The 12,561-nt window shown below is 46.3% G+C and overlaps 1 protein-coding gene across 6 annotated transcripts; it reads right to left on the bottom strand.

Moving 5' to 3' along the window:
• Positions 1 to 665: 665 nt before the first annotated feature.
• On the bottom strand, positions 666 to 12,388 carry dgcr2 (DiGeorge syndrome critical region gene 2). Of its 6 annotated transcripts, none has more exons than XM_061801686.1 (11): positions 11,783 to 12,388; positions 8,205 to 8,237; positions 6,809 to 6,931; positions 6,657 to 6,743; positions 6,373 to 6,586; positions 6,227 to 6,303; positions 5,296 to 5,472; positions 5,026 to 5,229; positions 4,009 to 4,161; positions 3,658 to 3,894; positions 666 to 3,208 (listed from the first exon to the last, which is right to left on the bottom strand). In XM_061801686.1, the coding sequence occupies exons 1-11, from the start codon at positions 11,862 to 11,864 to the stop codon at positions 3,042 to 3,044; spliced, it is 1,554 nt and encodes a 517-aa protein (XP_061657670.1). In that variant the 5' UTR covers positions 11,865 to 12,388; the 3' UTR covers positions 666 to 3,041. The 6 variants fall into 6 exon arrangements, with proteins under 6 accessions (XP_061657670.1, XP_061657669.1, XP_061657672.1 ...); XM_061801685.1 differs by having other exon boundaries at positions 5,296 to 5,475; positions 11,783 to 12,386; XM_061801688.1 differs by having other exon boundaries at positions 6,373 to 6,583; positions 11,783 to 12,386.
• Between the last annotated feature and the right edge of the window lie 173 nt (positions 12,389 to 12,561).

The following is a 12,561-nucleotide window of genomic DNA, read 5'->3' as shown; positions in this document are numbered from 1 at the left end:
TTCACACGTGCGGTACATTATGGATACAAATAGGATGGAGGCAAACACGGTTGAGTTGTAGCTCCGTCCGTGGTGACATTTTTTGTGTTTAAAAAAAAAAAAAAAAAGGCCCTGATGACGTTGAGCTCAGGAGGCCGCTGGGAAACGCGCCGTTGACCGGCTTGTTGGACAGCCAGGTGAGGTGGCTCAGGCGTCCGTTTAGGACGGTCTCGAGCGCTCCCCCGTGCTGAAAAGTCTCCTTGTGATGAATGCGCACGCGTTACTAAAAGGGGAACTCTGGGTACGGCGTAGACGCTTACTGAGAAGCGCCCCGGTCTCGTAGTTCCCCTTCTTCTCCATAGAGGGAGCTAGCATACATTATATAGTAACCTTAAAAGAAAAGTTGATGAAAAGCTATACATGTACGAAGAAAAAAGATGAACACCGGGCGACAAGTTGTCGCATGGCACATGTTGAACCACGGATGGGGATCTTTCAGAAAGGCCGCAAGTCTACAAAATATACGCAGCACCGGGAACGGTTCGGGATCCCAAAAGGAGAACTGGACGAAGGGCCTGTGGAGAAGGGAAGTCAGGGTTCTGTGCCCCCCCCCCCCCCTAAGGTAACCCCAGAAAAACGTACAGATGCAAACTTGAGGGCGAGTCAGGAGAGCCCGAGTCGTCCCGCACGGTGTGTCATTTTGTTTATTTGGCATTAGATTTGACGTACAGTACATCTAATTGACATCCAAACACAAAACGCCTCCTGTACAAACAAACAAACAAACGAGGGCATCGCTTTGTTGCCGGGCTGCCAAAGAATCAAAAAGACGTTCGATGCAAAACCGGGAAAAAGTCGAATCGGAAAAATTAACAGTACTGCTTGCTTGCATTCAGAGAGATCAGAGAACACATGTCGACCAGGTGTGTGTGTGTGGGGGGGGGGGGGGGGGGGGCTGAGGGTTGGGCATAATTTAAAAAAATATATAATAAAATCATCCCAGCATGCATTCAGAAACGCATAGCAAGACAAGACAACGGGGCAAGGGGGGAATTATTTCAAATTTATACATCAAATATTCATTTGCAGCCAGAGATTAGGTATAATGTACGCGCAAAATAAAAATAACATTACTGGACATTTGGAGCGCAAAATTATTAGAAATAAACATAGCGGATGTGCAATTTGTAGCCAAAGTACACGATATTTGTGTACCGGGTTGTCCAAATTGGCCACAAGAGAAATATTAAAGCGTGCAAATTTGTAGTTCATGCGCATCTTACGCCTGGTTGGCGAGCACAAATTACTATTCAGTATCGGTCCCTCCCCCCAAATTCATGTCTTGGGATCTGTCAAAGAAAAATTTAAAAAAAAAAAAAAAAAAAAAAAAAATCAACAGGCACTGCAGTTCAACGAAGAAAGAAAACATGCGGGGGGGGGCGGGGGCAAACCAATATGGTGGCAGAACAAGCACATCACCTGAAATGAAGGACAAGGAGATGATCATGAAAAAAATGAAGTGAGCGAGTGACGAAAGGTAAGAAGGAGGTGGAGGAAAAGGGTGTCGTCCATCGCTTTAAATCAATTTGAATTATTTTTCATGACGCGTTCACGTTTTCAGTTGTCGCGTTGCATTCAACAATTTTCGTCACATGGCAAAAAAAAAAGGGAATTTGACATCCCCAAAAAGTTGGAGAATTACAAAGGAAAAATTATTTTACAAGAACATACTTAACATTTTGCAGTTTTAAATGTAAAAAAAAAAATTGGTGCAATTTGGTATGAAAAATATGTCCCCCCCCCCCACAAAAAAAAATATATCGGGAAAAATCTATCCATTTTAGAAGAGGGGTGTCACAGGCCACATCGTACTTCTGACTTCCCTCGAAGGACCGTTATGACCGTATGAAGGAATTATCACCTCATATAATTAGAAATGCACAACAAATTGATAAATAACCAGCCTATAAAACAACAACAACAAAAAAAACGTGCGTAACTACAAGATTTCTTTTCAAAGCGGGATTTATAGGCGACAAAAACGCTTGCAATATCTCAACGTTATTGCATCCGAACACAATTGGCTCCTTTTGATTCGCTTTCGCGGGCCACACAAAACGACCCGGCGGCCTGGATCTGGCCCTCGGGCCGCCACTTTGACAGCCGTGCTTTAAATGTAAAGTTTGTCATTTTACAGAAAATAAAATGTCATTTCCTACAATGTCTCGGACGAATAAATTTGGAAAAGGTCTACGCATGCAACAAATGTCAATTTACGGGAAAAGTCCATTTTCGACACAATTTGATCTTCCCAAAAAAAAAATCAAAACATCACGAGAACAAATCAAAATTTTACATACAACGAGCGTCGTTTCACTTCCCAAAAGTCGGACTACAAAAAAAAAAAAAAAAAAAAAAAAAGTCATCCTTTTGTGCGTAAATGCTTGTGAAAAAGGTTCTCGTTCTACATGAAAAAAAAAAAAATAAATTCATGGGGATAAAGAATTTTTTAAAAATGCCATATTAGCCCACAAATAACCTTAATAATACTACAACCCAAAAAAATTACTGAATAATTTGTGTAAATGCCTCATTTTATCAGAATTCCGTTGGAGTTTAGCTGAGGAAAAAACTTTTAAAGGTCGATTATTTTATGAGGGGAATTTAAGGCAAAAGAGACAAAATATGGCCCAAAAAAAAAAAAAAAAAAAAATGTACACCACAAAAGTCATTTGAAGGGAAAATATTTGAAATTTTGGCTGAACCCATCTGACATGAAACGTTATAATTTTCCTGTTTATGGGGAGATGATTGTCCAAAAAAAAAAAAAAAATGTCCATGAGGATGAGGAGCGCGTGATGCTATTTTTCAAGTTCCTTCTCCGTCCGGAGGAAAAGTCGCCACAGTGAAAGAAGGAAGGAAGGAACGAAGGCAGGAGCACAAAGGGCGTCGCCTGCCTCGGGGTACACGTTGACCTACCTGAGGGGCTTATTTACATCCTGGGGAGTACAAATCCAGCCTCAACTTAGTCTTCTTTACACACAAAGAAGCGGTTCTTCGTCTCACACGGCCGTGCTGAGGGAGGACGGAGAGGCGCAGTCGGACGGGGGGTCCCGGGCGTCGGGTCCCACCAGGAGGGTGCTGCTGTCCACCGAGTCCTCCCTGGCCTGGGAGGCCGTCGCCGGGACCGGGTCGCGGCGGCCCGCCGTCACCGGGGCGCCGCCGTGTCCTGCGGGGGGGGGGGGGGGAAGACAGGGAAGCGTTCAGGGCGTTCCCCACGGTTCCGTCTCACGACCCCTTCTTTTTATCGTCTAGCCTCTTAAACTCGGCCACAACCCCCTCAATATGCTCGGAAAGGATCCAAATGTACGCAACGGACACAACCGCCCCCCCCCCCCCCCCCCCCGCCCGAAACTGAATCGGCGGCGCTCCCTGGAAGCTTGAAAAGCAGAAACGAGCCAATCAGCTCCAGAGGCGGCTTCCAACCAAAATGGCTGACTTCCTGTTGGATGTCAGCCTCGTCCACCAAATTTCAGCTTGGTGCTCAACTAAATCCATTCGGGTCGGAACACGCGACATACACAAAGTACGAAACTAGCAATTTTACGAGGTTCAGTGGACGCCCCCCCACCCGCCACTCAAGCTGCGAGAGTTCATTCTGGTTTTTCGCGGTCTTACTGAGGTCCACGTAGAGGAGGCTGTCGGGCTCGATGGACGCCTCGTAGGGGGGCGGGGGGTCGTCGGGGTGTTGGATGTCGGGGTACTTGTAGGCGGCGTAGGGCGGCGGGGGCTCCTGGAAGTGGAAGGCGCCCCCCTCGCCGTCGTCCGACAGATGCAGCGGCGTCAGGCCCGTCCCGAAGGCGTCGGGCCCGTAGTCGAAGCCGGGCACGCGTCGGCCCAGGTTGAAGTGATGCACTGGCGCGGACACACGGCAAACAAGGAAACGTTGCCACGCCCGTAAAACGTGACGGATTTCATCGGCGGCGTTTGGCGTGACGCTTAAACACGAAGCCGCGTTACGGCGCTCACAGTTTCCTCCGATGAGCGTTTCGATGCGCTGGCGTCGGCGCTGGCGCAGCCGATGCACCATGAAGAGCAGCAGCGACAGGATGAGGAAGGACGAGATGCAGCTGACGATCAGACGCATCCCGCTGGCCATCGAGTCGAACAGGCTGCTGCCGTCTGACGCAAAGACAAAACAAACACACAAAACAAAGGCTGCAGCCCGATGACGCGCAAATGCGTTTGGAGGCGGGGCCTTAAAAAAAAAAAAAAAAAAAAGGGTGACCCGGCCAATGACAGTCAACCTGTCGGGAGCTTCCAAAGTTGTGACGTCATCATCTGGGGATGTAAACGTTGCGCCTCCAAGAAAATTATGTTCAAGTCTCTCTCGTTAAATGGAATCATTTTGAGCAGGAGACGTTTTGTTTCATTTGACTTCGGACGGGAAGACAAATATGCAAACTTCTGCCTTCATCCGTATGCATCGTTATCGTTATTGTCTCATCGCCCCTCCGCCCATGTTTAACAAAAATCATTTACATGAATCTCTTATTTTTCCTCTATGTATATACTTTTTTCAATTACGGTCCCACTTTAATCTAATTTAAAAAAATATTTATCATGGTTTCAGTTTTCCATTATTTAATAAAACATCAGGTTTTGGCTTCTCATTTTTCTAAAAAAAAAAAAAAAAAAAAATCTATTCAGATTTTAAAAATAGATTTACAACCGTTACATTTGTATTTGAAATGTAATTTTTTCCTCCCAATTGGAAAAAAAAAACATTCACGATCGTCACATTTTTTTTCCTCATTATTTCCCTAATTTAAAAAATTTGGTTTACTTTGCAGAAAGACGATTAAAAAAAAAAAAAAAAAAAAAAAAAACACAACACTTGTGTGAATCCCCCCCCCGGAAATTCACTCTCTTAATATTAGAAAAAAAAACGATCACGGTCAAGTCCTCGCCCCACACAAAAGACATCGGAGAGAATGCGAAAGCGCCACCCCGTCGTGCTTTGCCCCGAGTTCGTCACGGCGCTACCTGGGTCGAGGCACGTGAACTTGCAGCACTCCTTGGGGTCCTTGCGAAAGTGCTGGCACCCCTGCGGCCGCTCGCAGAGCGCGGCCACGCACATCTCGGGCTCCCCGTCGTGACACGTGCAGCTCAGGCACGGGTCGTCGCCCTTGGGCGTGAAGTAGTAGCCCTCGCCCACCACGTTGTCCTTGATGTCCACGCACGTTTGCTCTGTGGCGAATAATCAGTCCGAGTCCCAAAAAGTTTCTTTTGTTTGAAGAGATCTTTTGCACGTACTGCGTTTGCAGAGGAAGGGAAACTCCTTGTTGCAGTTCTCGGCGTGCCAGCTGTGCAGGCCGCGCTCGTTCATGCTCTTGAGCTGGAAACGCTGCAACTGGGCGCAGAAGACGTTCTCCTGGTTGGCCTGGCCCAGGTTGGGCAGCCCGTCGGGCGGCAGGAACACCTGCACGGGCCCTGCTGCAAAAAAAATCCAAAATTAATACAAATCTCCACTGGGTGCAAGGTGAGGCATCGATATTTTCACCCCCCCCCCCCCAGAAAAAAAAAAAAAAAAAAAAAGTACGTTGAACATTACTAAATCATTGGTTCATTTTAGAAAAAAAAAAAAAAAAACGGATGTAGAGATTGACCACTAAATCAACTTGATTAAATAAATAATTCATTTATTGTGAATAGTTAAAAAAAAAAAAAAAAATTATGTGAGTGATACCTCTCCTTACAAACGTTCAGGTTACAAAACGCCTCCTCTGAAAAATATTGTCATTTGTCTGTTTTTGCCAAAGTAAACGAACATCATTTTTATTATTTTTTTTTACATCACGTACTTATTTTGTCGGGTCAGGGGAGTCTTGGAACGGATCAGGCCGTTTACATGTAAAAAGCGCCTCGACATACGGAAACAGCAAATTCATTTCGTAAGTATACATTTGAATAACTTTTATTTTAATTTCATAGATGGTAAAACTTAAGTCATGCAAAAAGTACTTGATGGAATCATCATTTATGAAATAAGCAAAACCTACAACCTTTTTTTTTTTTTTTGATGAAATAATTGGCAAGTCCAATAATAAATTAATAAATAGAAGGAGAAATGCGACCTAATTTGACATGCAGTATAAAGTCATCATTTTTGTATTTTTTTCGACTAAATAAGGGCTGCATAACACGTGTGTAACCCGAACACAGACGGGGCGAGCGTCCGCGTTACCGTTGTAAACCACCTCCCAGTGGCCTTCCACGGAGTGGTTCTGGTTTGTGATCACGTACTGGTAGCCCACCCAGAACCTGCGAAGCAAAGAGAGGTGACAGGTGAGGGGGGGGGGTCGCACTCCTTCCGGGTCTCTCAAAACTCACTTGCACTGGTCTCTGAGCTGGCACGCTTGGTCGTCAAAGTCCACCTCGATCTTCAGGATGAACTGCAGCTCCTCGTCCGTGACGAACGTGGCCAGCGAGCCGTCCACCTTCTGGCAGATGTCGGCCGCCTGCCAGTAGTTCTCGCTGCGCTGGTAGACCTTGTAGCAGCTGGCCGTCTTCTCGTAGTGGTGCCAGCCGTTGGGGCATTTCTCTGCTGACGCAGAAGGCGCGTGAGCGCCGAGGTCGCCGCGTCGGCGCTCAGGCAAAAAGTGGCGACCGCTCACTGTTGAAGCGCACGGGCTGAGCCACGCCGACGACGTCCTCCACCTGCTCGTAACCTTGGCCGAAACGAAACCGCTCCTCCTTGATGGCTGCAAGGACAACGTGGACGCGGCTCACGTTTGGGGCGGTCGGTCGTGCCCGCAGATATACTCACGGGGACAGTCCGTCTCATCGCTGTGGTCCTCGCACGCCGTCCAGCCGTCGCACTGCCAGGTCACGGGGATGCACTGCATCTTGCCGCTGCGGCAGGCGAACTGCCCGGGGCTGCAGCGCTGATCTGGAACAACGCGACGGCAAAAAACACGCCTGAGCGCAACCCGGGGGAACGGATCGGCCACTTCCGTACGCAAAACTAGCAGATCGTAAATGCCGGGAGTGACTCCATTGGGAGGAAAAGCAGGACGAAAAGACGATCAAGCCTGAAGCCGTGGAAGGCCTTCGAGTTTGACGCCAGTCATCAAAGTCCGACGCCAACCGGGCGTCGGCTACGCGTGGTTCCGACCTGACGTCTCAAAGAGGCCTTTGTCTGTGATGGACTGCTGCAAAATGGGAGACTCCCAATTTTCTCTTTTCACGTCGGGATTTTTATTTGTGGTTCTACTCGCGAGAGACGCGGGCCTTGGCGGCGCAATTTGTGGTCATGGCTGCGAAACGAGCAGAAAATTGCCACAGTGGGGTAAAATAGTCGACTTCCTGTGCGTTCCCAGACAGGATTTCTTTGTTTTCTTTTTTAAAACAAGTCTCCTTACGATCGACATGCCTCGCAAAGTGAATTTTGTGTGGCGTGACGCTGACTTCGGGGGTGGGAGTTGAATTTTCAAAGACTGACGACGTATAAAGGTTGCGCTTTGCTGCCCTCTTTTATACCAGTTAAATGTTGAAACTTTTACTTACTTACGGGCTTGTATCGCAAAAAAGTTTAAAAAAAAAAAACATTGCTTCCCTCTTACGACAGATAAAGTCTGAATGCAGAGAAGCTTGATCTCACGTTTAAAACGGGTTTTAATTGCGCCGCTGTGCTGACCCAAGCCACGGAAACAGTGTAACAAGAATCAGATATTTTGTTTTACTTCAACACTTAACTATATTCACAATGTACTCTAACTATGTGTCATCTCAATAGCTACGATAGTCAACATTAAATTCTGAAGAATTTGACCCAAATGTAGCATATACAGGCTGAACAGGAGGGGTCCAAGAATTGACCCTTGAGGGACCCCGTGGCTCATTGACATTCAATGAGATTGAACACAAACCAATGATTAGAGCAGACCTCCTTTCCTTCAGCTCGGACCTGAACTATTTAAGGACTGTTCCAGACAGTTTTCCAACATGTTCAGCAGTACGTTACGATATTCGAGAGATTCAAAAAGACTAGAATTGACACAGTGACCGCGTCAGTATTCCACCTTATCATTTAAATTGGCATCCGGAACGCTAACTCGCCGAGCGCAGTTCTGCTGTGATGTCAAGAAGTACAGTACTCCAGTACTTTGCTGATTAAACGCAAGTGGGCGCTAATTATGCTTCGGAACTTTCCGCTTGCTTACCTGACAATAATCTTGCCAGCGCTAGCCGGGCACCTGAAACAAACAGAGACAATTGAGTCAACTAACAAGCGGCTAACCTAACGCTGGCGTCTTCTGGTTTTTCACGTCTCTGCTCATGACGTATAGCCACGCTAATAAACAAAATGTATCTGACACTGAAATAAAAATTGAGCATTCTGAATGCACCAAGCTAATCCAGGGACATGACAGCACCTGTACAAATTTAATTTACCCTAACACAGTACATAGTGCATTCAATGGAAATGTTCCCACTTTCATAGTAGCACAAACACGTTAGCGCGCTAAAGCCAAGCCATATCCGGAAAGTTGATGCCACGCATGTTGGTGGAACCATTAGCAGCTACTGTCATCCTGTTAGCAACAAGTGAGCACGTCAAAGAGAAGCCGGCTCCACTTGTGTTCCAGAATAAAGTATTCACGATACTTCATTTGAAGCGGTAGATAATAAATACGATCGAGCGTTCCATTCATTTCAGATTGATCGGACTGATCTGAAGTTGTACTTCTCCAAAGTGCTTTCTGGACAGAAGGGAAATGGCCGTTTAGTGTGGGATGAATTTTTGATTGAGGTATACTCTTATTTTGTACTGCATATGTGAACAAATGTTCACTCGGTCGGTCAAAATTGGACCTCTCCGGCCGGCTCTGTATTTTGAACCTCTTACGGCCGATTCATAAAAACAACAGCGTGGCGGTTCTGGCGCCACAGGACGGCGAAGTTGACAAAAACACGACGTCGTCGAGGTCAGTTGAGGGCGACCGACGGCAAGCAGTCAGCAGTTGCTCACAAGTCTTTGCTTTTGGCCTCTTTTGATGACGGCAAAGCGCAACCCACCTGACCCGCACGCGAGGCGGGAATGCGCAACCCCGACATTTATTTAGCCACCAGCGCGTGAGCGGGGGATTATTGTGAAATCCGTTTATCCCGGGGAAAACCTTGAAGAGGTGAAGAGGCCGTACAATTTTTAGGATTGGGTTTTTGAAAACCTCGATTTACTCCTACCACACATTTAAATACATATTAAAAAAATGAAAAAAAAAATAGGGCTGGGTGAAGAATGTAATTGATAACCCCTCTGTGGGGGGTCATCGCCAATTTTTTTTCTTCTTCTTCTTTTTTTTTTTTTTAAAGTAGCTTCCACTGCCTCCTGATGCCCACGCTTCACACTAAAGTCGTCGTTTGCGTATTGTCGGTCATTTGGAATTGCGCCGAGTGCAGACCAGACCAGACCAGACCAACAACGAAATGTCCATGGCAAAAAAAAAAAAACCATTGAAAGCAAAGCGAGTAGCACGGAAGGGAAAATGCCCGCTAAGAAATGCGCATCATGAGACAAATTACTTCATGAAACGTTGAAGACCTTTGTGAGGATAAGTGACTCACGTAATGGATGGATTGATATTTTATTAAAAAGTACTGCTTGTTTGAAAGATGGCATTGTTTGCTTTTCTTTTCATTGAAGGGGGAAGAAAGATGAAAATCAGGAACCTTTTTGGTGGGGGGAGGGGGGAATGGTGGATCTTATCCTCACGAGGGTCGCGGGGAGTGCTGGAGCCAATCCCAGCTGTCAACGGGCAGCAGGCGGGGTACGCCCTCAACTGGTCGCCAATTTAGAATGTCCAATTAATGCTGCATGTTTTTGGGATGTTGGAGGAAACCGGAGCGCCCACCCGGAGAAAACCCACGCAGGCGGGGCCGGGATCGAACCCGCGACCTCAAAACTGTGAGGCCGACGCTTTCCAGCTGACCCACGGTGCCACCCCTTGCAATTAAAACAAAAAAATATGTTCTAAGCCGTTTGTCACTCCCAGTTAATAATTTGCGTGAATGTGACACATCACAACGTCCGCAAGACTGTGACCTTTTTGCAGCTTGTGCAGGAAAAAAAAAAAAAAAAAAAAATCCATCTTGTCATATTTGCACGAGCACGTTTTGATTGTTGAAAGGTCCTTTCCTGTCCCCCTGCTAGTACAAAATTGCCGCAAATTTCTTGCGGAAATGTCACATGTTGAAATTTAAGGCTAAGAAAGGGATCGTGACTGACTTTTCATTTGTTTTATTATATATTTTTGTTCTTCCCCAAATCAGGGTACGCAACCTGGCTTTCAACCCGACCTGCGTTAAACAAAAACAACAACAATAACATTTGCTAAAGACAGCTGAGCAGGTCGTGCGACTCCTGAGAAGAAAATCAGTCCCAGCGCGACCCAGATTGAAGCTCACGTCCAACCGAGCGCAACAAATGTCAGCCAAAACACACCAAAAGTGAGCGCGGACTTTGTATCAAGGTGGGGGGGGGGGGGGGGAGAAATCTGCCAAACAAGTCGCTGCAGGTCACGACGGTGAAACGTTTCACTCGAGCATTCGCAAAATATGCCCAAATATGCAAATAGACTTGCAAGCACAACCAGATTGGCCATTTTGTCTTTCAACGGAAACGGAAGTTTGACTTGTCGAAATGAAGGTTGCGGTCCACTTCGTCACTGCACTCGCAACTTTTCCGGACACATCCGTGAAACACCATTTCCATGTTTTCTTTCATTTTCAGGGTGGGTTCCCCCCAAAAAGAAAGATGAAATAAACCGTGTGGGGGGAGAAAAAAAAAAAAGCGACACGGCTAAATTAATCTGCACGTGACAAACGCCAAGTACAGTAAGGATAGCTTTCCAATTCCGCCATCTTGTGTGTCATAGAATAGAGGTCAGAGGGCACAGGTGAAAGGTCAAGCGTCAACTTTTATTTCTATCGTTAATTTATCCGATTGGTGACGTCATTGGAAACCTATCCATACCCGGACCCAGGGTAGAAACCCCAACCCACGACTCTTAATCCAATTTGACACCCAAAACCGAAGAAATGTTTTCCCGTAGTTTATTTCTTTTGAATTTTACAGTCCTAAACTGTTCCAAAATGTCCTTTGAAACACGTGCCACTATTATTATTATGGCTTCCTGCATTGAAACCCTACATTTGAAAGTCAAATCATGCCTTGAAAGTTTCTCTCGGATGCTTGTTACTGATTTTGTTGCAGATGTGAATTAATTCAGTTGTTTGAAGAATGTCATTATGAAGGACATTACCAGCATTTATACACGAGAGTTTAATAGAAATGATTGTATAACGCTCGCTAATATTATATATAAATATATATGCATTCATTTGCATGTTAATGCTGGAGGATGATTCCAAATGATATGAAGCGTTTTTGACGCCGCACTACGAATCTTCCATGCAAATTAAGAGTTAGCTCAAGGCTAACTCGGCAGAGGCTAAAATTGTATTAACAACATTCTATGACTTTTGGAACAAAAGAAAAACTAAAAACTTGCGAAAATATCACCACGTACTCGTAGAAGCATGATAAAACGTGTACAATAATGAAGCGTTTACGTTGGGAGAAAAGACGTAGGCTGGCCGTGTACAGTCTCCTGCATTCACGGCGCGCAGACGCTCCTCGACGAGGGTAGAAAAGCACTCGAAGCCGCGGCTTGACGAGGCCTCTACGTCGTTTCTCCCACTTCTCCTGCCGAGCTCAATTCAAGTCGAATCCGCTTACCTGGCCGCGGCGGGTCCGTCAGCGTGAGGACAAAGAGCAGAGAGAAAAGGACGAAACTGCTGCTGTCCGCCTTCGGCAACATTTATCCTCCATTCATAGTCCCTTCTTTATCCAAGAAACGTAAAGCACATACAGGGGGGACCGGGAAGGGGAAGGGAAGGGAAGGGGAAGGGGAGCCGCTGCGGCAGTCGTCGTTCGACCTCGTCCAGGATTTATCCGGCGAAACACTCGCCGCGATCTTCGCTCATTTTAGCCGCGCCGCACTCAAACGGGAGCTGGCGAGGAACGTTCGAGAACATTTTCCTTTAAATTGCAGCGAAAACGGGGCCGGCTAACACTTTGGACATATTTTTTTTTTTTTTTTTTTGGGGGGGGGGGGGGTTGCTTCTCCGCGTTCCAGTTGGGAGTCGCCGTCCTCCCGTTTGCTGCCCACCAAGATGGCCGCCCGCGCACACCAAAACAATCCCAAACACGCAACACGTCGAGAGGGACGAGGACGAGCTTCGACTCGAAAGGTTCGGGCGTCCCAAATCCGGTGGGATTAGGAATTAGGAAAATGCCATTAATCCCTTCCGACCGGCCCTACACCAAACAAAACGAAAAATAAAAACGTGTCTTAATGGGGGGGGGGGGGGGGGAAATCCCTTCTGTATTTTACTGCACTAGTACCACAATTAAATCGAACATAAATAATGAAACAGTTTTCACATTATGATTTCATACCCACTGGGATTGATCTTCTTGAGATGAGCGGCCAAATATAATAAAACAGACATAAT

The sequence above is a fragment of the Syngnathoides biaculeatus genome, chromosome 17 (assembly GCF_019802595.1).
Source record: "Syngnathoides biaculeatus isolate LvHL_M chromosome 17, ASM1980259v1, whole genome shotgun sequence".
In the NCBI taxonomy this organism is placed as follows: domain Eukaryota; kingdom Metazoa; phylum Chordata; class Actinopteri; order Syngnathiformes; family Syngnathidae; genus Syngnathoides; species Syngnathoides biaculeatus.
The sequence above is the reverse complement of the archived record's forward strand: the minus strand, read 5'-3'. Positions and strand labels throughout refer to the sequence as shown.